Source organism: Monodon monoceros, unplaced genomic scaffold, assembly GCF_005190385.1.
Source record: "Monodon monoceros isolate NGI ecotype Baffin Bay Population unplaced genomic scaffold, NGI_Narwhal_1 Super_Scaffold_14, whole genome shotgun sequence".
Lineage (NCBI taxonomy): Eukaryota > Metazoa > Chordata > Mammalia > Artiodactyla > Monodontidae > Monodon > Monodon monoceros.
Window position 1 is genome coordinate 13059889 of NW_021703770.1, and position 24579 is coordinate 13084467.

At 39.6% G+C, this 24579-nt stretch overlaps 2 protein-coding genes across 7 annotated transcripts in view; one reads left to right on the plus strand and one right to left on the minus strand.

Moving 5' to 3' along the window:
* Window positions 1–8741, minus strand: part of NSMCE2 (NSE2 (MMS21) homolog, SMC5-SMC6 complex SUMO ligase) — a 223878-nt gene extending 215137 nt beyond the window's left edge. For all 3 annotated transcript variants that reach the window (XR_003793583.1, XM_029223059.1, XM_029223060.1), the window contains exons 1-2: window positions 8634–8741; window positions 1427–1597 (exon numbers count right to left, since the gene is read on the minus strand). Coding sequence is in view for 2 of the 3 variants with exons in the window: in XM_029223059.1 (XP_029078892.1) it covers window positions 1427–1583 (157 nt within the window). In the remaining variant the exon portion in view is untranslated. The remainder of the gene's footprint in view (window positions 1–1426; window positions 1598–8633) is intronic.
* Window positions 8742–8774: 33 nt separating this feature from the next.
* Window positions 8775–24579, plus strand: part of WASHC5 (WASH complex subunit 5) — a 53387-nt gene continuing 37582 nt past the window's right edge. The window contains exons 1-9 of one of the 4 annotated variants that reach the window (XM_029222967.1): window positions 8841–8979; window positions 9177–9379; window positions 14252–14562; window positions 15036–15181; window positions 15878–15962; window positions 16582–16682; window positions 18706–18898; window positions 21734–21886; window positions 23351–23464. In XM_029222967.1, the coding sequence (XP_029078800.1) occupies window positions 14377–14562; window positions 15036–15181; window positions 15878–15962; window positions 16582–16682; window positions 18706–18898; window positions 21734–21886; window positions 23351–23464 (978 nt within the window). In that variant the 5' untranslated portion in view covers window positions 8841–8979; window positions 9177–9379; window positions 14252–14376. Of the gene's footprint in view, window positions 8980–9176; window positions 9380–14251; window positions 14563–15035; window positions 15182–15877; window positions 15963–16581; window positions 16683–18705; window positions 18899–21733; window positions 21887–23350; window positions 23465–24579 lie in introns of all 4 variants that reach the window. The other 3 variants (XM_029222968.1, XM_029222966.1, XM_029222969.1) reach the window with 3 other exon arrangements.

Here is a 24579-nt window from a genome sequence, read left to right on the forward strand (position 1 = left end):
AGCTATTATAAATACGCTCCATGTGCTCAAGCATACAGAGGAAAACATGAGCATAATGAGGAGAGAAATAAGATTCCATTTAATTCTTTTTCATGTCTTCTAGAGCTGAAAAATACAGTCTCTGAAATTAAAAATTCCCTGGATAGATTTAGTCAATTAGACACTTGAGAAGACAGGACTAATGCACTTGAAGACACAGCAAAAGAAACTATTCATACTAAAGTCAGAGAGGAAAAAAAGACTTGAAAAAAATCACCAGAGCCTCAGTGACTTATGAGACATTACCAAGCAGCCTAACATACATGTAATTGGAGCCCCAGAAGGAGAAGAGAGGGAAGAGAAATAGCGGCAGAATTTTTTTCCAAATTTGATCAAAACTGTAAGCCTACAAATCTATAAAGCTCGAAGAGCACCAGGCAGAATAAACAAAGAAAATCACACCAAGGCACATCACAATCAAATTGCTGAAAAACAGTGATATTAAAAGAAAAACAAAAAGATTATGTTGCTCCCCTGCTTCCATATATAATATAAAATAAAAACAAATTTAACCCAAACAAACAAATAACATCTTTCTAGATCTTCTCATCAAAAAATTGTGGTCAAGCGCAGCAAGACTGAACTTTTCTCATCTTTTGTAGAGGCCTTCCTTTACCAGTACCCCTAGCATCAGCTTAGTCTGTCTACTGAGTAATTAAGCATGAACAAAATATAGTTAAATTACTGGAAAATAACTATCATAATGCTGTATACTGTACAGTTCACAAATGTCACATACTTTTTTTTTTTTTGGCTGTGTTGGGTCTTTGTTGCTAGACGCAGGCTTTCTCTAGTTGCGGCGAGCAGGGGCTACTCTTCGTTGCAGTGCGCAGGCTTCTCATTGCGGTGGCTTCTCTTGTTGTGGAGCATGTGCTCTAGGCACTCAGGCTTCAGCAGTTGCGGTGTGTGGGCTCAGTAGTTGTGGCTCACAGGCTCTAGAGTGCAGGCTTAGTAGTTGTGAAGCACAGGCTTAGTTGCTCAGCAGCACGTGGAATCTTCCTGGACCAGGGATCGAACCCATGTCTCCCACATTGGCAGGCGGATTCTTAACCACTGCGCCACCAGGGAAGTCCCACAAATGTCACATACTTTTGATCGTATGTTCCTTGAGGTCAGATACCTTCATGTTTCAGCCCATAAATTTCTAGTGCAGTCTCTAGTGGCTCATGGGGGTCTGAACACATATGAATGAGTCAATCTCATCTTATCCGCAGTACATCACTATGTGGTATGTAAAAGAAGACGAGAAAACAGATGCCCAGAGGGATTAAATGATTGTCCCAAGGTTACCCAAAAGGTGAGCGGTATCTTGCATCCCTAGAGCAATGCCACCACTCAGGGTTACATCAAAATAGACACAAAGAAATAAATTTTAATTATTACTTACTCTGAGTTTCCACAAGATCCAAAGCAACACTAGAAGCTGTGTCCATTCCAGAGCTGATGCAGGACTGGAAGTTTTTCAAGGAGGAGAGTGCAGATTCTACACCACTGAAGGATATAAAACCAGTTGAACCTGAACTTGAAGTGGAACGCCCTGGCATCTTGAAATTATTACCTAAGTTTTCAAACACAATGAAACAAAATTTATGAATAAGAATAATAACTGCACAGGAAAACAGAACCACTATAAACATCCATATGAATGTGTCCAATATCCCACAAGTGCTACACAATTATCTACATTCTGTATCACTTGAAAGGATATCAAAGCATTGTCCCATCATCTGGGCCACCAAACACAATAGATGAATTTCAATAAATAAAGAAGATGTACTTCAGTATATAAAGGAGGGAGAACACCCTCTTCCAAAAGATTCCCTGATTCTCTAAAGAATTCAACAACAGCACAGTTCCTAAAAACCTAAAACATAAGTGTGTCAGAAAAAGTACATTGCTCATATAAAGCATTCTTCCAAAAAAATGAAAATAGTAGCAATAAAATAGTTTAATAAGGGAGAATTTTGAAAACCTGTAATTTTTAACTTATCTGATACAAATTGAATTCTGAAAACTATAAGAAAACTTTTATTTCTGACAGTTCCTCTGGGTTCCAAGATTTATAGACTTGGTGAGATCCCAGATTCTGTTTAAGAATAAAACAGAATTTGTCTGTAAATTCTTATCTTCTGGTAGCTCACCCACTGTAACAGTTTCAATTATTATCTTCATATTAAAACACTCCCTAATCTCTCTCTTCAATCAACAACTCTTTAAGCTTTGGACTACTTACGTAAAGCTCCCTACAAAAAGACATCTTTGCTTAATTCACAAACCACCTGAAATTCAGTCCACTGAAACCATCCAGAAAAGTGGAGAGAATTTACACAGGCTTAGAGGAAAGGCTGTATGGTAGCAAAAAAGGTATTTTCTCATAACCATACTGATAGAGCATGAATTCAGGTTCTGCCACTGTACTGCTGAGTGCCCATGGACAGATTGCTTAACTGTCTCTGAGCTGTCTAGTATCTGTGGCCCTTCCAATCCTCTCCACTGCCACCATGTTTACCTCACAACTGGATTACTACAGGAGTTTCTTAATTATTGGTCCCTTTTCATTAAATTCATCCATTCATTCAACAAGCAGGCCTGTCAATCATTAGATTCATTAAAAATGACACAGGGTATAAAAAGGGAAGGTCACAGAGAAGATGTTTAAGATGTTAATTTCTATTTTTGAGGTGTTAGTCTACTACAAACATCCACAATACAACTCGTCATCAATTCAAATCATTCAATTAACAAATATTCAGCAAGTATTTTTTGGAACATAGCATAGAGGGTCTTAATGAAGGATAAAGGTCCAGGTAGACCTTATAGGTCCAGGGACTTTATCTGTTTTTTTTCTTTAAATGATCTTAAAAATCAAGACCTGAAGCAAATATGGCAAAATGTTACAGATGTTAAAATCCAGATGATGGAACAAGGGTTCTCATTATGTTATCTTCTGGGAGTTTCTGTGGTGTTAAAATTTCACACTGAGAGAAGACATGACCATGTATATGAATGAAAAACCAATAATGACAAGGGGAGAAGCAGTGGGGGGGTGGGTGGGATGAACTGGGAGACTGGGGTTGACATATACACACTAATATGTAGAAAGTAAATAACTAATGAGAACCTGCTGTATAGCACAGGGAACTCTACTTCACTGTACAGTAGAAACTATCATGACATTGTAAAACAACTATACCTCAATAAAAAAAAATTTTAAAAAAACAATAATGGTGTTTTGAATATGTGTGTTTTGGTGAAAGACAGTATTTATTTACAATCTCACTTTATTACACCAAACAAGTTGGGATGGTTAACACAATATAAACACAAACATATGCAATAAGATGGGAAAATATGTAAATTCATAAAAATCAGGACCAAAAAACAGATTAAAGGGAAAACCAAGTACATGAGAAAATTTAGAATGTAATCATATAAGCTTTAGGATTCTTTATGATTCTACACAGCACTATATTTGTAAATACAAATTTGGCTATGAGATTTCCTGACAAGCAAAACAAAAAGTGAAAATTACAGAATTCTCTTTCTCCATAAAGTACGCCAAGAACTCAAGAAAAATAAGGCTTTCCATGGCAATCAAGGCAGCATGGATCATCACGTATGAGATAATAAGAATCGTACTGAAAAATGTCCTTAATAATATTCTTACGATACAGTAATAGTAAGCTTCTGAGGACTGTTTCTTAGATTATGTCTCAAGGTAAGCTAAGGACAGGACACGTGTGGCAGATTCCAGCTCAGTGCCCACCAAACCCATTTCCTCTTCAACCTGCTCGTACAGCTAGACCACAGTTTGCAGCCTTCCTTGCAGTTAGGTGTGGCAGTATGATTGAATTCAATGCAGTGAAACAGAAGCCATTTCCAGGCCCCATCCATGAAAATGGCACTCTATCTCCACACTCTTTCCCATTTGTCAGGTTGAAACAGGCAAGCAATGACCTTAGAAGCCACATACTGAAGATAGAGAACCACCAAATGGAAGGAGCCTAGGTTCCTACTTCACTGCTTGGAGGAAAACTGCCCACCAATCAGGCTCCATGCATGAAAGAAATAAAAAACTTCAATTGTGCAAAGCCATTTAGATTTGGGGGTATACCTATTATAACACCAACTGTTACTCAAAAAACACAATCCTGCAAAGATCAAACGATATGGTTCAAGAATTCAGTTTTCTAGTCAATCTTGATTCTAGTGTAAGTCTAAATTGTCTAGAGCAGCACTGTCTAATAGAACTTTCTGCCATGACAAAAATGTTCTATAATCTGCACTGTCCAATACAGAAGCTATTAGGCACTGTCCAATACAGAAGCTATTGATTAGCAGTGGTTACTGAGAGTCATAATAGCATGACTATTGATGTGATTAGCGTGACTGAGTTTTAAATTTTATTTAATTTTAATCGATTTAAATTTAAATAGCCATATTGGAAGTCAACTACACTTTTAAAAAATAATAGTAACATATAACTACATGCATTAAAACAGATTTAGAAATCTTTTTATATTGATTACCAAAACTTTAAAAAAAAAAAGAAACTGTCATTCTTGGTACATATTTACATTCATTAATCAGTTTATTAGCCATCTCTGTCTTTAATACTATGACACTAGTATTTTTCTGAAGATATATTATCTCAATGTGGTCTTATTAATTTTTCATAGAATTTCCCATGATTCTCTTCAAAATTGCATGTCATGATATGAATGTGAAACTGTTGACACCTTCATATGACTGTTCTCTGAAGACCATGATTTTTTTTTAATTGTGAAACACTACAGGTGCCAGGGAACCTGGTAATCTCAGAAGTAATGCTTCTAGATGGAGAATATTTTCTATTCTAATTTTTGAAATAGATATATGTAAATATTTCATCACTGATATTTTTACATACTGTCTTTTTGCCTCTTTTCAAGCAACTCTGTTCAACAAATATTTTTATAAAACCAAATTTATCAAATAAGTTGCCTATTTATTATTCTCGTCAATGCTTTGCTATATTAAAATAACGCAAAATCAAAAAAAATTTAAATAGCCACATGTGCCTAATGGCTACTGCATTGGATAGCACTGTTCTGGAAACACAATTATCAAAGTGTATACACACACACACATACACACACACCAGGGGGTAAGCCAGATGGAGTAAAGCCACAGTATGAACATGATACATCTTCCTGGAATATTAATTTTACTTAAAGATAACATGAAACACGTTTATATTAAAAATAAACATTAGTTACATTATAGAGTAGAATATGGAGGTGATACTAGTAGGGGTTAATGACTAAAAACTCTAGTAGGGGTTAAACACTGTAGCCTCTGGAGCCAGACTACATGAGCTCGAAGCCTGATTTTGCCAATTAAGTAGCTGAATAACTTTAGGCAAGTTATTTAACCTCTCAATACTTCACTTTTCCTTTCTGCAACATGGGCATGATCCAGTGCCAACTTCAAGGATTACTGGGAGGACTGAATGAGTTCATACGTATAACAAAACACTCAGAATAACGTCTGGCATATAATCTTTTACAATGAGAGCAAATATTACCATCAAGTTAATCATACAATACTGTGAGCAGCAATACAGAATAGCGCATAAGTGAACTGACCTTGGACACGAATGCCTGGAAATTCCACCTTGTCCACCCCACTTAAAACTGCATCACTCTGGTTGAGTTGCTTAACTTCTCTATCTTCAGTTTGCTCCCGTGTAAAAAGGAGATAATCACATCTATCTCACAGCATTATTATAAGAATAAATTAAATTTTTTAAAATAAATTTATTTATTTTTGGCTGCGTTGGGTCTTCGCCGCTGTGCGCAGGCTTTCTCTAGTTGCAGTGAGTGGGGGCTACTATTCGTTGTGGTGCCCGGGCTTCTCATTGCGGTGGCTTCTCTTGTTGTGGAGCGCGGGCTCTAGAGCACAGGCTCAGTAGCTGTGGCACGCGGGCTCAGTAGTTGTGGAGCAGGGGCTTAGTTGCCCCGTGGCATGTGGGATCTTCCTGGACCAGGGCTCGAACCCGCGTCCCTTGCATTGGCAGGCTGATTCTCAATCACTACGCCACCAGGGAAGTCCCCTAAATTAAATTTTGTAGTTTTCTCAAACTTGTCTGATTTTAAGAATCAGTTGAAATACTTACTAAAAATACAGTTATTAATGGATACTATCTCAGACCTATTGAATCAGTCTCTAGTGGACACTGAGGAAACTGTATTTTTATGAAGCACCCCAAATAATTCAAGTATGGAGAACACTGAGGTAACTTTGTCCCCCCCAAATTTATGTTTACCCTAACTCCCAATGTGATGACATATAGAGATGGAGCCTTTGGGAGTTGATTAAGTTTAAATGAGGGGGGAGCCCTCATGATGGGATTAGTGTCATTAGAAGAGGAAGAGACACCAAGGTTTGCTCTCTCTGTCCACCATGAAAAGATACAGTAAGGTGGCTGTCTACGAACCAGGAAGAGAGCTCTCACCAGTATCCAACCATACCAGCACCATGGTCCCCAACTTCCAGTCTCCAAATCTGTGAGAAATAAATTTCTGTTGCTTAAGCCACCAGTCTATGGTATTTTTTTAATAGCAGCCTGAGCTGACTACGACACAGTGTATATAAGGATTAATGTAATCCAGGATAAATGTAAAGTGTCTACTACATGGTAGCCATCCTTATATGAATGCAAAATTCACATTACTCCAATGAAACTTTACACTTGCAGAGAGGTGGGGAAAACATTCATCTGTTAATTCTGCACTATCAAGAGGAACGACTTAGATCGAGGAGCAAAGAGAATGGCTGGAGGCGAAAGATGGACTAAACGCACTTTTCCCTATTTCTCCCACTAAGTACAGCTAAGTACATAATTCACAGGACAGCCCCCCCACAGCAAAGAATTATTTGGCACCAAATGTCAACAGTGCAGTGGTTGAGAAACCCTGGTTTAAACTAACCCCCTTTGGAGCCTTCCCCAGGGAACTGTGACTGTTTTGTTCTCTGTACCTATGGTCTCAAAGAAAGTTTAAAACAAGGTTATGCACTTCCTGAGCTTTTCCCTAGCATGTTATGTTGCCTTCCCTAACAGGCCTTGTCTTTGTCTGTTGGTGCCGCTGTAACAAAATACCAGACACAGTAACGTATAAACGACAAAAACATTTCTCACAGTTCTGGAGGTTGGGAAGTCCAAAGGTCAAGGCACCAGCATAGTCGCATTCTGGTGAAGACCCTCTTCTGGTGATTCATGGCCAGGGCCTTCTAGCTCTGTGTCTTCACATGGTAGAAGGGGCAAGGGAGCTCTCCGGAGCCTCTTTTATAAAGGTATTAAGCCTACTAGGAGGGCTCCATCCTCGTGACCTAAGCTCTTCCCAAAGGCTCTACCTCTTAATACCATCACACTGGCTTTAGGAATTCAACATATGAATTGGGGGGTGGGGGTAGGAGGAGGACACAAACATTCAGACCAGAGCAGGTTTATAAGATTCTCTGTAGGTGAGGCCAATTATTAGCTAATATAAAAATAAAAATACTCCTCTCATCTTTCTGTACAAGTGGTAAGCACAGAGCAAATAATTTAGATACTGTGCTGACCTCCTTTAAATCCACAGGGCCCTATACAAGTTCAGCCATAACTGTATCTTCTTTTCCAATATGCAAGGTTACATCTTTATGAAGCCCTCTCAGTTGCTTGTTCTCTCCTTCATGCTACCACTATCCCTCTCTCTCTCTCTCTCCCCCTCCCCCCCACCCCGTTCTATTTTAAAAACCATCATAACTACCTGCTCCCATATCTGCCACTCTTTCACCCTGGGAGCAACTTAAACTAGAATTCTGACAGATTCCACGTAACATAGAACAGCTCCTCACACAAAATAGGTGACCAATAAAGATTCGGCAGAGCTACATCAATAACAGAAACCACCATTTCTAGGTTCCCTATAGCAAGCCATAAACTGATGCCCCTACAATTCGTTCTCATTATCGTTAATCCTCACAACCATTTATAGGAGAGAAAAGGAAACTGACGCCCAGAGAGTTTATTTAAACGATCTGCCCAAGGCCCTGCTTTGAAAGCCGGCTCAAACCAGATTTATTTAGATCAAGAATTCGTGATCTCACACTACTATATATAAAACAGGCAAAACAAGGTCCTACTGTATAGCACGGGAAACTATATTCAATATCTTAATAACCTATAAAGGAAAAGAATCTGAAAAGGCATATATATATACACATTCACCTGAATCACTCTCTCTCTATATATATATAATTATACATACATATTTACCTGAATCACTTTGCTGTACACCTGAAATTAACACATTGTAAATCAACTATATTTCAATAAAAAATAAAAAAAGAATTCGTGATCTTTGCCCCACACACATAGAGCCCAAGGATGGAGAGATGGCGTCTTGGAGAGGGAGGTAAACCGCCCCAGCCTCATTGCTGTGGCGTGAAAAGAACCAAGACCATAACACAGGTCCACAGACCGTAGCTCGGGGCACCGGCGAAGAGCCCGAGAGGGAGGCAACACCTCCCATCACCCTCCCCATCACCATGCCCCGCTCTTGCCTTACCTGGCTGCCCGATGTAGCTCCGTCTGGCTGTGCCCAGACTTCCCACACCAGGACCCCCAACTACTTCCTTAACTCCCTTCCCCTGTCGCTGAAACGGCGAGCGCGGGCTCAGGCGTCATCAGTCGTCGCCGGCGAGCGGTTACATGACGCCCCGCCCCGCTCTCCGCCCCTTTGTCATGTGACGGCTGAGGGAGCCCCGGGCGGAAGCCGGGGTCTGGCCGGCTGTGGATAAGGGCTGGGGGTAGAAGGGAACCCCTGCGGAGACGGAGGGGGTGGTGACCGGGGAGCTGACTCTGCGTGCGCCCGCCGGCCCTGCGCGTGCGCCCTGGCGCGGCCCGCGTGACAGGTGAGTAGGGGCGGTGTGCGCGCGCCCACTCCTTCACGTCCTCCGTCCCCTCCCCCGCCCCAGGGCTGGGCCGCGCTGGCCTTGGTGGGGGCTTCTGCGGCATGGGGTGGGGTCTGGATGGGGGAGCCTGGCGTGGAGGACTGAGGGTTTTCCTGGAGCTGCTGCTGCAGTCCGGGCTCTGCATCTCCTCCACTCAGGTGGAAACAATTTTCCACACCTCTTTGGCGCTTTAGGAAGTGATGTTCAGCTGCTTAGTCTGCATCTGAGCCTTCCAAGTTTCCGGGAGCAGTGTTCTGTGGACGTCGTCATTTCTCCATTTACTCTCCAGAAACCTGAGTGGTTGGTGGAAACTTCTACGGTCTGACGGACCCGGGTTTGAATTCCAGTTCTACCACTGGCTGTGAGTTTGGGCAAATCATTGCTCCTCTCTGCACCTTAATTCCCCCACCTATGTACGACATGCCAAAGTCCTTTGAATTTCAAAGAATAGTTTCGAGGGTCCTAATTTGTCTGTGGTCGTACAGTTAAAAAAACTAAAAAACACAGAGCCGGTAATGGAACCGGTTCTCCTGATTGATTCCAAGTGCGTGGAGCTTCCTCCAGCCTAGGGGTTGCTGGGAGAAGGGGGAGAGAGAGGCTTTACTGCCTTTGCCCACAACAGGGAACACCTTCCGGTTTTTCTTCTTTCTTTTTCAGGATTCTCAGACTAGAGCGATTAGGCTTATTTTAGAACTTTTCTGGAAGAGATATGCCGGTCCCTTTTGATCAACAACCGCTATAGTTTGTTCCTGATAACGCATTGGTGGAGACCAGTGCTTCTTTCTTTATGGAACTGCGGTTTTATAAAAGGATTAAAATAGATCAGTCTTCTTTTGTCCTCTGAGTAGGATAAAGAGTGGTTCTTCCCAGGGCAATTTAGTTTTCAGAATTCAGTTCTGTACTCATTGGGTAATTGGTATGATGGTGCCATGCTTTATTCTTGAAGGCATGTTGTCTTTTGTCTAGGATTACTTTCCAAACTAAAAATCATAATTCCGTACCAAATTCTTGAAGATGAAGTTACAACCACTTTTCTGGGTGCCTTGTAAAAACAAAATTAGGAAATTGAGTGGGATCTCTGGTTTCATTGCATGTCAAATAGTAAGAGAGCCTCTACTGAGAAAGCTGGTCTTTATGAGTTGTCTTCATCCCTAGCACCAGCAGAACCTCTAAAAGGAAGATTTGTTGGGGGCGGGGGAGAGATGAACTGGGAGATGAGGATTGACATATATACACTAATATGTATAACATAGATAACTACTGCGAACCTGCTATACAGTACAGGGAACTCTACTCAGTGCTCTGTGGTGACCTAAATGGGAAGGAAATCCAAAAAAGAGGGAATTAGGGGATATATGTATACATATAGCTGAGTCACTTCTCTGAACGGCATAAACTAACACAACATTGTAAAGCAACTATACCCCAATTAAAAAAAAAAGGAAGATTTAATATAGCTTCTTCTACCATGTTTATTTGCATCTCATTCTAGAGTGAATTTTTTTTTAATCTCAACTAAGTCTTAACATCTTCTATAAAGCCACCTACCTCTGAGTTCACTGCAGCATGATTAGGCATCTTTAATTATGCTTCTTAGATTCTGTTCTTTAGGACCAGTTTTTCAGCCAACAGTGAGGCTATTTACCAAAGACTTTAGCCAAATAATATTTTGAAAGTTGCCTGCAGTGTAACTCTTAGGTAAAAAGGATTAAAATAAGACTTGAACACACAAGAATTTTAACTTAAGTCATTATCCCAGGCCTAAGCCTCCCTGACCACGTGCGTGCAGGCGCTGAGTATACCTGTCTGTCTGTTTGTTGGGAAAGAAGGCAGGTGATGTTGCCTTCCTTTAAGCTGTTTTCTCTTTGGCCACATTGTCCTATCTTGATATCCAAATGGTAGCAGTTAGACCTGTTCATCATAGCCTTCCCTCCTCTGAATTGAGTCTAAAGTTTCATCCTCCTGAGACCTGGGTTAGTTTAGTGGTCTTCAGAGGACTTCAGGTGACTTTTGTTCTCATTTTCCTTTATTTTCTCACTTGTCTTATTTTCCAAGGCAGGCCGTTTCAGTGGGAAAAATGGAATGAAATTATCTGAAATTCAGCCTGTTAGAGATCAACGTGTCTTAACAAGCAAGCGTCACAGAGAAAACTGAACACACTTGTTACTAATTTATGCCTTAATGTGTATTATACACAACCCTCATGAGAGAGAGTTGTGGACAACTGTAGTGGCTTCTCAGTAATCTCTGCTATGGGACCCAACTCCACCTCCCCTATCTCTGCTTCTGTCCGGTAGTACTTACTTGTAACCCCTTCCTGGAATGCCCTTCTCTTAGATCACTATCAGTAAACTAACAAATTACCCTCAAACCTAGTGGCTATAAAACAATAAGCATTCATTGTCTTATTAACGTTTGTGGTCAGGAATCAGCTATGTGGCTTAGCTGGGTGCCTTTGGCTCAGGGGCTCTTGGGAGGTTGCTGTGCTGTGAACACAAACTGGGGTTGGGGGGGTCCATTTTCCAGCTCACTCAAGTGGTGGTTGGCAGACTTCTCCATCGTCCCAAGGGCTCCTCCACAGGGCTGTCTCACAACCTAACAACTTGCTTCTCCCAAGACACACACGCTGGAAAGGGCTCCCAAGCCAGAGGTCACAGTCTTTTTTGCAATCTCATTTCAGAAATGGTATCTTTCACATCTGCCCTATTCCCTTCTTTAGATGGGAGACAGTAAGTCACACTCAGGGAATGAATAGGAAGGTGGAGGTCATTGGGGACCATCTAAGGGGCTATAGATACCCTTACTGCTTGATCCCTCACTTGCTTCTGGCCTCTGCTCAAATATCATCTTACCAGAGAGGCTTTTACACACTCCTGTATGTAAAATAACACATGCTCCATCCCTTTGTCATGCTTTTCTTTACAGCGTTATCAAAGCCTGATGTGTAATATGTTTATTTGTTTATCTCTTTCCCACTCCCCATAGTATGTAGGCTTCATGAAAGCAGGAAGTTAGTTGTGTTCACTACGGTAGCCTCAGGTCCTAAAACAGTGCTTGGCACATAGTAGGCACTGGGTAGATATTTGTTGAGTAAGTGAATCTGTATCATTGGAAATGCTTTCACCTGCATATAATCCAGAACCCAATTAACATTAGGTAAACCGTAAAGCAGTCCATTTAACAAGGATTACAGAGGTAGGTAGTGCCACAGTTGAATCAAGGAATCAGTAACATCAATAAGAATTTAGATTCTTTCCTTCCGCACCACAGTCTGCGGGTTCCTGGCGTTTTTTCTCTTAGGCCTGTTACCTCATGGTCTCAAGGTGGCTACTGCAGCTTCAGGCATCAAATATTCATTGGACCACACTCAAAGGCAAGAAGAAGGGGGATAGCCAGAGCAACAAGAGAAATTTCTCTTGACATGCCTCTCTCCTTGTAGCTGGAGAAAAAAAAATATTTCCTAAAAGTTCTACCATAGACTTCTTCTATCTCACCGGTCACAAGTGAGTCACATGTCTAACCTGGCTGCAAGGGAGGGAAAGTGAGGATCTGAATGTTTTGTCCTCTAGAATAAGAAAGGAGCAGGTGAGTGGGAAGTACTGTTGAGGAGCCAGCAGTTGCTGCCACAGCATCCCAGTAAATGAAGACATTTCCAAATTGTGAATCAATGATAGAAACTTCCAAAAGGAAAAAAGAAAACCCTAAAGGGTTATACAGAGCTTCCAGGTAATAGATACCTACAGTAGGTAGCTCATCACGTGGGTGAACTTTAGAAATGTGTGACAGGCATTGAGGAATGTTTTGCTGTGGCTACAGAGGAACTCAAAAGTGGCATTGATGTAAACATCTTAATAAACTGACCACTTGTAACATTAGTCCTCATTCACATATCCTTGTCCAAAGCTGTCTATTTGGTCATTAAATTCTTAATTTTCTTACTTTTTGGTCAGTCTTTTTTTTTTTTTTTGGTCAGGCCATGTAGCATGTGGGGATCTTAGTTCCCCAAGCAGGGATCGAACCCGTGGCCCCTGCACAGAGTCTTAACCACGGGACTGCCAGGGAAGTCCCTTGGTCAGTTTTCTTAATTGTTGACATCATGTTGATAGAGCAGGATCCTAATGCCAAGTGAAAGTGCAAATGTTGGGAAGTCACAGGCCTTTATGAAGTTGAAAAATAATTTAGGCTTCCATGAAGTTCACAAATGATGACCTAGCTAAATTAACAATTAGAGGAGAGAAATGCAACAAAGATGGTGACACAATTAACACTTCAAAAGATAATGAGGTGAAAAAGAATTGGGAGGCCCTTTGGAAAAATGAATGATGCCTTGGAAATTTTTTGCAAAAATTACCCATTTAAAGCTCATACTATGAAAGACAACTGTGGAGTACAAAACACTGTATTATCAAAATCACGATTTGATGAAGTCAGCTTTTGACTCATTCTTGGTTTGTCCATTGAGTCCAGAGTTTCTGCAACTTTACTCTCAATTTTGTTAAGCATAGAACTTATTGTCAGAAGTTTTGATGATATCATTTGAAGATACATTCCTAATCAGAACTTCTCCACTGCTTAGTATGAAATAGTTGTCCTTACGTTTAGAGTCACTCTGTCACATTTCTCAGGCATATATTAGTCTCAATCACAGGACCTCCCATACTTGACATAGGAAAAAAAATTTTTTTCTCTTTTGTTTCTGGCTGTGCCACGCAGGTTGTGGGATCTTAGTTTCCCAACCAGGGATTGAACCCAGGCCCTCAGCAGTAAAAGCACAGAGTCCTAACCACTGGACTGCCAGGGAATCCCCTGAAAAAAACATTTTTAAAGGTTGTTCCCTCATCTAATTCTAGTAGATTTTAGGACATAGTTATCTTTTCCCAAAGGTAAAAGAAGTGGTACAATTCCTGTAAGGAAAATTTAATAATCTGTTCCCAATTTAGGGCACCTTGGAACCTTCTCACAAGCTCAGGGATCAGCTACATCAAGTCTTTTCTCATGGAGAGAAGTGAATAAAGTGTTGAGAAAGAGGCCAAGAGTAGCAATTTAGCAAAGTTCCTCTACAAGGAAAACATGAAGAGTGGAAATTAAATGCCCTCCCTCCATATCAGAACTCATTATGTGTTATAAATTTTTTTCAGTGAGTTTGGAAGAAAAATATTGTGTGTGTGTTTCACATGGTTCCTTAAAAAAATGGAGATTTTCATACTTTTTTTGTGGGGGGGGGGGGATACAGGTCCTTTAATGGAGCGGCCAGTGTATCTGCAGACCTGGTTTCATCTGATGATTTACAGACCCCAGCTCTGAAGCCAGTTACACATTTCCCTGTGGCCGGGCACAGAGTAGTTGATTATCCTCACGATGTTGGACTTTTTGGCTGAGAATAACCTCTGTGGCCAAGCAATCCTAAGAATTGTTTCCTGTGGCAATGCCATCATTGCTGAACTTCTGAGGCTCTCTGAGTTTATTCCTGCTGTATTCAGGTTAAAAGACCGAGCTGATCAACAGAAATACGGAGATATCATATTTGATTTCAGCTATTTTAAGGTAATCTTCCTCAACAGCTTTTCTTACCAGTCTTTTCTACAAAAGCATGCTTTCCTTGGAAACCAGGAGACTCTGAGAGGTTAAGTAATTATGGAGAAGGAGTTAAAAAGAAAAGCGTTTCAACCAAATTTAGTATCAGCTAACTTTAAAATAATATACTGTGTGGAAGCCCTAACACAATATAATCAAATTTTAAAAAGATAACTTTGGTATAATGTATTTCACATTGAAGTACCCCACACTTAAAAGCATGTCAATTGTGGTTGCAATTCAAGCCCATTTCTTTCAAAGGGATTTTATATCTGTGCTTCTGAGATCTTCATTACTTTCTGTTCCTCTGCTTTCAATTTTTGATATCCCTTTTGAGGCATAAGAACAAATTTTTAAAAGACTGTTTTGAAATTGTTACCGATAGTTCTATTGGTTTGTGGCTCTTTTCTTGATGTTTCACATAAATGTGTTTTTCTTCTTAGGGTCCAGAATTATGGGAAAGCAAACTGGAAGCTAAGCCAGAGCTACAGGATTTAGATGAAGAGTTTCGGGAAAACAACACAGAAATTGTGACCAGATTTTATTTAGCATTTCAAAGTGTGCATAAATATATTGTAGACTTAAACAGGTATTGACTAATTTAGTCATAGCTTATTTTGATAGTAAATAGTGGAGAGGGAGAAGGGATGGACTAGAACGTGTATATCTTTCTGAGTTACTAAGAAATTTACTAGCTTATACCGTGGATAATTGTCTTTTCCTTCCTGTGGCACTAGTCATCTTAAGTATTTTAAAGTTTTAATATAATTTCCTGCTCTTGTTAAGGATTATAATCATCTTGCTTTGTACCAAGTCAGTTGGCTTTCAATCTTGATCCTAATTTAGTTTATTATATATGAGAAGTGAAAAAAAAAGGAACTTATTTTGTAAAACTTATTTTGTAGCGTTGGTAACCATAGTCTTCCTTCTTATCCCTGACCAGACAATATTGTCTTCCTTCTAGCCCATAAGAATTCATTACTCATTAGCTTTTAAACTAACTAGTCCATGTTTTTATGCCATTATTCCCAAGATATCTGTAATTCATAAATCAGGACTATGGAATATTCCTTTTACTTGGAGTGGCCATAAATAATCTGTGGCCCTGATCACTATGAGTTCCTGCTCACCAATCTATTCCCAAGAGCATGAATGGCCACAAACTATTTGAAGGCCAGAATGCCTGGTATCTTGCCTAATCTTTTAAAAATCTTTACTGTCCTTCTTCAGAGATATTAACATTTTTATTATCAATGAATAACTTGCTCTGGGGTTTCATTTCTAGGTATCTAGATGATCTCAATGAAGGTGTTTATATTCAGCAAACCTTGGAAACGGTGCTTCTCAATGAAGATGGAAAACAACTTCTAGTAAGTAGTAGTGACCACTTAAAATTTAAAAATCAAGAATGTCAAACTTAGCGTTACTTTTTTTCCTGTAAGTCACAAATACATACAGTGTATCCTTCTTTAAGGAGAAGCAAAATAAACTGATAATTATCTTCTAACTGGCAGGTCTTTGTCTGAATTTAGAACATAGTAGACTTGGAGCAGAGCTACAAGTGAATAAAGATTATGTGCAGGTTATGAGCTTCCTCAGTGTAACAATCCTATCTTCTTTATCTTTTGCATCCCAGACATCTAGCCTGGTACCTAGTACATCATGATCACTTAAGAAATGTTTGTTAAATAAGTGAATGACTTATTATGTATTCATAATGTTGGGATTCCATTTTGGTATCCCAAGCAAAATATGAAAAATAGACCAACTGAAAGATAGTCATTGTAAATTAAACTTTATTTTGCATAAACTTTTCGAAGCTCATTCTGTACAGAAGGTGAGGACCCTTTGGGGGGAACCTGCATTCTCCTTGTAATATAAAGTTTTTAGGAGGAACCAGAGCAGAGTGATCCTTTCACACATTATCAGCTTCACTCCATAAGCGTGTGTACTCCTGTGAACTTGGCTATTGTCTCTTTCTCATCATAGTGTGAAGCACTGTACTTATATGGAGTTATGCTCCTGGTCATCGACCAAAAGATTGAAGGAGAAATCAGAGAGAGAATGCTCGTTTCTTACTATCGATACAGGTATCCCTGGGCTAAGACTACACCCTCCAAAAGCACTGCTATTGGTAAAGTACAGTGTAGGTTTCCATCCTCCTTTTATTGTGAACAGCAGCAATATGATCTAGAATGCAAAAGTAAGATTCTTATCACTTCTAAGTATAATACATAATGTAGAAATATAACAATCTGTGTTTTATATCATCATTATAATAGATTATATGTCATATAATCTAGTATATATAGAGTAATTTATTATAGATTATTAGCGATATATAGCTTATCATGTCCATCATGATACCTCAGTTTTTTTTTAAAAGGAATGTGAATTTTCCTTACCTGAATTTGGGAATTTTGGCAGTCTAATGAATTTTTTTTTTTAAGTTTTCAAATACTACTCCTTGGCAGATGTAAGGAAATGAATGAGTTTTCTGTTACCATTTTCAGGTTGATACATTTTGAAAAGTTATCATTCGGGGCCAGGTTGAAAGTGAATTCTTACCCATGTATATGTAGAACCAAAAACAGAACAAACAGTAACACACATCCCAACCATGTGTTACATGTGTCTTTACAGAGCTATGACTTCAAGAAGCAGGGTCTTAAAAACAGGACCCACCTTAACCAGCTGTGATTTCAGTCCCTAATGTACAGTTTTCAATTTGTTAAATAAATGAGTCAGAATCTGGATACAGTGTTAATGTCAGAAATAATCAAGATTTGGGGAAGAAACAGTCAATAAGCAGGAGTCAGGAACTTGGGCTAAAGATGTGCAGGCTAGAATTAACATTTTCAGACTTACAAATTAGGACAAAATAAATAGGGCAAAAAGGCAGATCCTCAACAGAGAGGGATTGTTTGGGGGTGTTGTATTTTCAGCCACACTTGGTACTGCTGCCTTCTCAGCAGTAAATTAGGCTACTCAGCTGGCCTGTTCCTTTAGCTTTATCAGGATGTGAGGAGAGTATCCACCAGCATGCGTAATTCATTCACATCAGTTTGACCATCCATGTTTTTAAAAATGGGCTATGAATGGTCTTGCCTCTATTTCTGAAAGTACCTGGAAAAACAAAAACCATAAACAACATGAAGAAGAAGAAAAAAATCTGCTAATCAAGCCCAGCTTTGACAATCCGGCTTTGTCCCTTAGGGTATAATGGCTAATTCATTAGAATGTGAGGATCCACTACTGAAGAGACACTGAACAATTACAAGTCAGAGCAGTAGTAAAGGAGATTCTTACATCAGATAGGAGGTCATCTTCAAGTCTAAGATTGAGTCTCTTTGGGGGATTACTACTTCAAGCCACCAGAAAAATCACAGATGTTCTGCTTAAATCTCTGTAGAAGGTACATCTTGCCAAGAAAAACCAGTTGGTATATCCCACTTGAAATTGATAGACTTTTTAAAAATTATTGTTTAAATTTATGAAAATTGGTGCAGGTTCACATTCTTTATCCACAATTTTGAAATCCAAAGAACTCTGACAAAAATATATGAACATACACACATGCACAACATGCATACAGAGCAACTGTGTTGGCAGCAAACCTGACCTAAGTTGAAATCTTGGAGTCAGCACCTTTCTGGAGCAGACATGAGGCTATAGACAGTCTTTATTTATCTCACTTGTGTGAATGTTCATAAATTTTAATGTAGAAATATTAATATATCTTGATCATGGAATGCCATCTAAGACCCTGCTGGAGTATTATATCGTACATGATATATGTATCATTACTTTCTTATATTTGAAAAACGCTGTATTCTGAAACAAATCCAGCCCCAAGGATTTTGGGGAAACGGATCATGGACCTTCACATAAAACTGTACATACATACAGGAACCCATCTTATCAGTTTGGTATATTACAACAGGCTTTTTGAAAATATAATTTTGAATTTTAGGGATATAAATTGACCTACAGTCATATCTAAAATTATATAAAGTCAAGTTTATACTGAAATTCTTCTGCTTTGCTGGACTTTGCATTTCTGATATATGCGGTTTCTTTGGCCCTTTATTTCCCATTGTGAACATGGCTCAGTGCTGCTCGATCTTCTGCTGATTCGAATATGGATGATATTTGTAAGCTGCTTCGAAGTACAGGTTATTCCAGCCAACCAGGAGCCAAAAGACCACCCAGCTATCCTGACAGTTACTTCCAGAGGGTGCCTATCAACGAGACCTTCATCAGCATGGTCATTGGTCGGCTAAGATCTGATGATATTTACAACCAGGTGGGGATTAAGTCTATTTTTAAATCTGTCCTAATAGTTTAAAAGACTGATTTCACCTTCCTCCTCAATTGCTCCTTTCTTTTCTCCTTCCTCAGAAGAGTAAAAGCAGCTAGAAACTATTTAAAACTTTCTGAGTTGTGCCTTGGAATTGTTAAGGAAAGAGGGATATTAATTAGGGCAGTATTAGAGATTTCAAGGAGGAGATGAGATTTGAGCTATATTTGGAAAGAAGATGCATTCTTTTAGGGGTTCAGTTAAGAAATGATTGCTGAGTGTGCAGTATGTGGCTGTCCGTGTGCTTGGTGCTGGGGATCCATTGCTGAAGAAGGCAGGCCCTGGTCCCTACTCATAATGAGCTTGTAGCTGAAGAAAGAACACAGACAAAAGAATTCCAGTAAAGCCAGATAGGGTGTTATCTTAGGGGAAGTGCGGAGTGTTGTGAAGCATGTGACAGGGGCAGCAAGATTGCAACAGGTGACAAAGGGGATATCTGGGCAGCCCAGGCAAATGAGGCAGCATGAGCAGGGTTGGAAAGGCTCACTTTCCTCTCCAGTATGTATACCATTCACTCACTCAAAATGGTACCAGAGAAAGTTACCATTTGACTTCATTTTCCTAAAGAAAACGTAATTTTAGGTATTATATATATTTTTTTCTTACTAGAAGAGAGTAAAGAGTTGGGCCTGTGATAACTGGATATCATTTATTACAGAGCACACCTGTTCTGTACAGTTCTTAGGTAGCCTGCTAGTTTTTTGTATGAACATGTTAAGTGTAAATAAAGAGTTTTTGGTTGTTATTTGTTTTGTTTGGTTTTCTTTTTTTTTTTTTTTAACATCTTTATTGGGGTATAATTGCTTTGCAATGGCGTGTTAGTTTCTGCTTTATAACAAAGTGAATCAGTTATACATATACATACGTTCCCATATGTCTTCCCTCTTGCGTCTCCCTCCCTCCCACTCTCCCTATCCCACCCCTCCAGGCTGTCACAAAGCACCGAGCTAATATCCCTGTGCCATGCGGCTGCTTCCCACTAGCTATCTACCTTACTACGTTTGTTAGTGTGTATATGTCCATGACTCTCTCTCGCCCTGTCAAAGCTCACCCTTCCCCCCCCCCATATCCTCAAGTCCATTCTCCAGTAGGTCTGCGTCTTTATTCCTGTCTTACCCCTAGGTTCTTCATGACATTTTTTTTTCTTAAATTCCGTATATATGTGTTAGCATATGGTATTTGTCTTTTTCTTTCTGACTTACTTCACTCTGTATGACAGACTCTAGGTCTATCCATCTCATTACAAATAGCTCAATTTCGTTTCTTTTTAAGGCTGAGTAATATTCCATTGTATATATGTGCCACATCTTTTGTTTGGTTTTCTAAGACAACTCAAAATGAGGCGCTACCTGCAGATACCAGGTCTCCATAATATTTGTTGCCATTTATTGAGAATTCAACATGAACCAGAATCATAGGAGGTTTTTTTCAAATACTGTTTTCTCTATTTTTCACAATAATCTTTCAAAATAGACGGCACTATCCTCATGTTGCTGTTGAGAATAAGGCTTAGAGAGCTTACATAATTTTCACAACATCACATAAGTAGGCAGCAGAACCATAATTTGAACGCAGGCCTGTATGACTTCAAAGCCCACGCTGTTTCTTTACTGCCTCTCGTTAACCCTTCTATTAACCCTTCTGCCTCTTAGGCGGTCCATTTTGTCCATATTTCAAGGGAGTGTGTCTCAATTTTCTCCTTGCCCCGTGACCTCTATTAACACCAGGGTTGAGCTGTGGTTGTGCTGTGTGTCCACCCCTCTCTCTGCCCTCCACCTCCTCTGTCCCTAGCTGATTGGACCAGGGCCGGTCACTTGACCCAAGATGGATCAGATTCCCTGTCTCCAGGTAATTTGGAATTGGGCCTGAGAAACAATTTCTGGACATGGGTTTACCCACAACATGCAAGACTTGGAGTTTGGACAGCCTCATTCTGCCATGTGATAGAGAACAGTCTGGAGAGAGAGAAAAGTTGAGCAAACACATCCAGGGGAGAAACAGTGAAGGCTTTCTGGTTCGAAGCTCCAGGCCCATCCCAGGGCCCTACCACATTCCTGCCCGCGGGCTCCATGAGGCATTGCTGTGTCTGTCCTTGTAATAATTTCCTCCCTTTCTGCTCATGGTCCTCGAGGCGCCATGTACTACGTGGAGCCAGAGATTCCTAATACATGAGTCAATGGAGCCCTGGGACTCAGCAGCATATGAAAGAGAGAAGCAGAGCACAAAGCATGCAGACTGAGAAGAGAGAGTGGTGTCTGGGAAACCAGAGGAGGAGAGAATTTCATTCCTCAGAGAATTTAAGTGAGAGTGCTAAAAAGAGTCCATTGAACTAGCTGACTGTGAGGTCATGAGTGGCCCTAGGGAGTTCCATTGAGGTAATGGTGGAGATCAAATGTCAGTGAGTTGAAGAATAAACAGGAGGTGAGAGCACCAGTGAGTGTGGAATCTGTCAGTTCTAAGAGCTTGTCTGTGATGGGAGAGACTCAGAAATGGACAACGAGTGGGAGACGCAGGGTTACATTTTTTTTCTTTTTTTAGGGAAAAGAGTTAGAATTGCAGCAGAGTCAAGGATAGTCAAGAAAATGTCATGTGGCTAGAGATAAGAAAGAAGGCCCTGGTTCCCAGTGCCATAATCCCAGGATTGTTTCCAGTGCCCGGGATCCTCAAAGGACACGGACTTTTGAGAGGCTGATGTGTCCTAGAACTAGGTCATTTATTTGGCACATGTAAGTTCAGCTGTTGCTAACATCTGCCTCTCCTGGTCTGGTCTCTGTCTTGCAGGTCTCGGCGTATCCATTGCCAGAACATCGGAGCACAGCTCTGGCAAATCAGGCCGCCATGTTGTATGTAATTCTCTACTTTGAGCCTTCCATTCTTCATACCCATCAAGCAAAAATGAGAGAGATAGTGGATAAATACTTTCCAGATAATTGGGCAAGTATTGCTATTAGTCTTTTTTTTCTCTATGATAAGCTTGCCGGAGAACTGATTTTTCCATTCTTTTGGCCTGTAATCCAAAGGTCATAATGTTGAAATAATGAAACGTAAACTCACTTAAGTAAAATTACTTTAAGCCTGTCAAGAATTTTATAAATCAGGAAGGAATAAATCAGTCAGTAAAATTTCCCGAAGCTTCCATTTGTGTTTTTTTCTTTAAATGGATAGTCGCAAGGTAAAACCTCGTGTTAAAATGTATCTCGCTTTAGCTACTGAGATTCAACTAAGTTACATAGCATTTCTTTATTCTTTTCTATTTTATGAATCTAAGTTAGCAGAATTTACCTAATTTGTCACTTTGTGAATAGGAATTGCACATTTATAGTAAGTTTTATCTATAAGCTAATGTTGATGGGGCCAAGGTTTACATTACTGCAAGGATGTGCTTATAACTTTTTAAACATTATTTCACTTAAAAATATTGATTCTTAAAGGTTTAAGACTGACATTGTACTTAATATGTATGCAATGTTTTCTTTGCACATAGAGTTTTTAACACAGGACAGTGAATTGGATCACGTCCTCAGGGAGCAGATTTTATTTCACTTCTTACCAGCTATTATGAGGGGCCTGAATGAGGAGCTTTACTGGGGAGAAGAGCAGCCTATAATTAGGAGATGATGCTTCCTATCCACAAATGAATCATACCCATGTGCTGGGAGTTGAGTAGCCAAGAGGAAAGTTCCGAGAGTCTGGCTTCGTTTGCCTAAGCTTAACAAAGAGGTTCTGTCCATAATGCTATACTCAGAAACACTTTTAGTATTAAGGAAGGTCAAAGTCCAATTACATGATAGTTACAAGATACATTCCTGAAAAAGCACCCTGGCACGCTGAAAATAAAGGAATTTTTAAAAATAAATAAAAGATATGCCAGACAAATGCCAACCAATAAAAAGCTAGTGAGAAAATATTAGACCACAAAGAGTTTTAAAGGAGAATATTAATAGGGATAAAGAGGGACTGCATATAATTTTAAAAAGAATGAATGTGAAACACAATGCCACTCTGCTCACAGAAAGTTGGGGGACAAGTTTAGTTTGATTTTAAGAGTATGAAGGTGAGATGAAAATGTTTGGGAAAACCCCTACTCTAGTCAGTGTCTACTTTTCTTTCCCCTTTCATTTTTGTTCATCCAAGGAATCCTACACACAGCAGTTTGAAAGGAAAACCTTGTTTTAGTTATTTTCCCATGAATAGCAACATTTAATAGTCACTCTTGTTCCCAAGTGCTCATAAGGAAAACCACTTCCCTGTATATTTGGAAAATCTTGGTTTTTCACTGGAACGGCATTTAAACTTGAAGGAGTGGGTGATGTCTTCTATAACTTTGTATTTTCCCAGCCCCTTGCCTTGAAGCGAGTAGATATTTAACAAATACTGAACGATTGTCTCTTCTTTCAGGTAATCAGTATTTACATGGGGATCACAGTTAATCTAGCAGATGCTTGGGAACCCTACAAAGCTGCAAAAACTGCTTTAAACAATACCCTGGACCTTTCTAACGTCAGAGAACAGGTAGGTTCTGGCTAATCGGGAGGATTCTCAAACAACTGCACACCAGCTTTAATGGCGTAGGAAACGAGCTAAGTAGATTTCCTAAGCGATTTGGAAGATGCCCACATAGACATTTTAGTGCAATGATTAATGAAAGGTGAATTTTGCACATCGGAATAAGAGAGGTAATTGTAGAATTTTAACTTATGTGGGCTGTATAAATTGGAGACTTGGATCCTGAGGAAGAGTCAACACCCTAAAATGAACCAGTGTGACATCTGGCCCCAGGTGACTTCATTTACTCCTGCTTAAAGACTGTCCTCTTGGACAGAGCTCCCTTCACTAGTAGCTAGAATTTTAATGTTTTCATCAGTAGGATGAGTGTTGAAGATGGCAATTGGATGTGGACAATACACCCTTTCACTGTAATTTAAGCTCATCATTTCGGGTGTGTGAAGTAAGCAACAAGACTAAAGACAGGCATCTCCTTAAAGTTGAAATGGCTATATTCTGTCTCTGATGAGAACCCAGGGCAAAAGGAAATAAATATCTGAGTAAACAGAAGAATCAAAATAAAATCTTTTTATTGGGGAGCATACTTGATATTTCTAAACAGTGATTATCTTCCTCAGCCTATCTGTCTGAGTTTTTGAGTTTCCAAATGTGCATAGAATAATACTGACTCAAGGAACTTCAGCATGTTTTATTCAAGCAAATTGAATTCCATAAATAATGCACAAAATAATTTCAGTTTTGGCACATCCCCTAGAAATATATTAGAGAAAGTGGCGCTCCCATACTTACTGGCCCCAGAGCATTAATTTTTCATGACTGAAATTCCTTTCCAAAATCACATCTTCTCGTTCATGACATTACAAGAAGTTCTTCAGAGGCTTCCAGTGCCACATCTTGTGGTTGTTTTAAACTAACCTGACTAGGTTAATGATGTTTACCATTTAACTCTTGCTTTAGGTAAAGCAGAATGACCAAATTTCCAAAAAGGCTGGTCAGTTTTGATATGCTGAGATGTATTTCTTTTGTTAAGCTTTTATATGTAGAAACTCACCTTTTGAGTATTTCTGCTCTGCTCTGCCTTGTTAGTCGATAATAATAGGAAGAATGGTCAATTTAGCTTC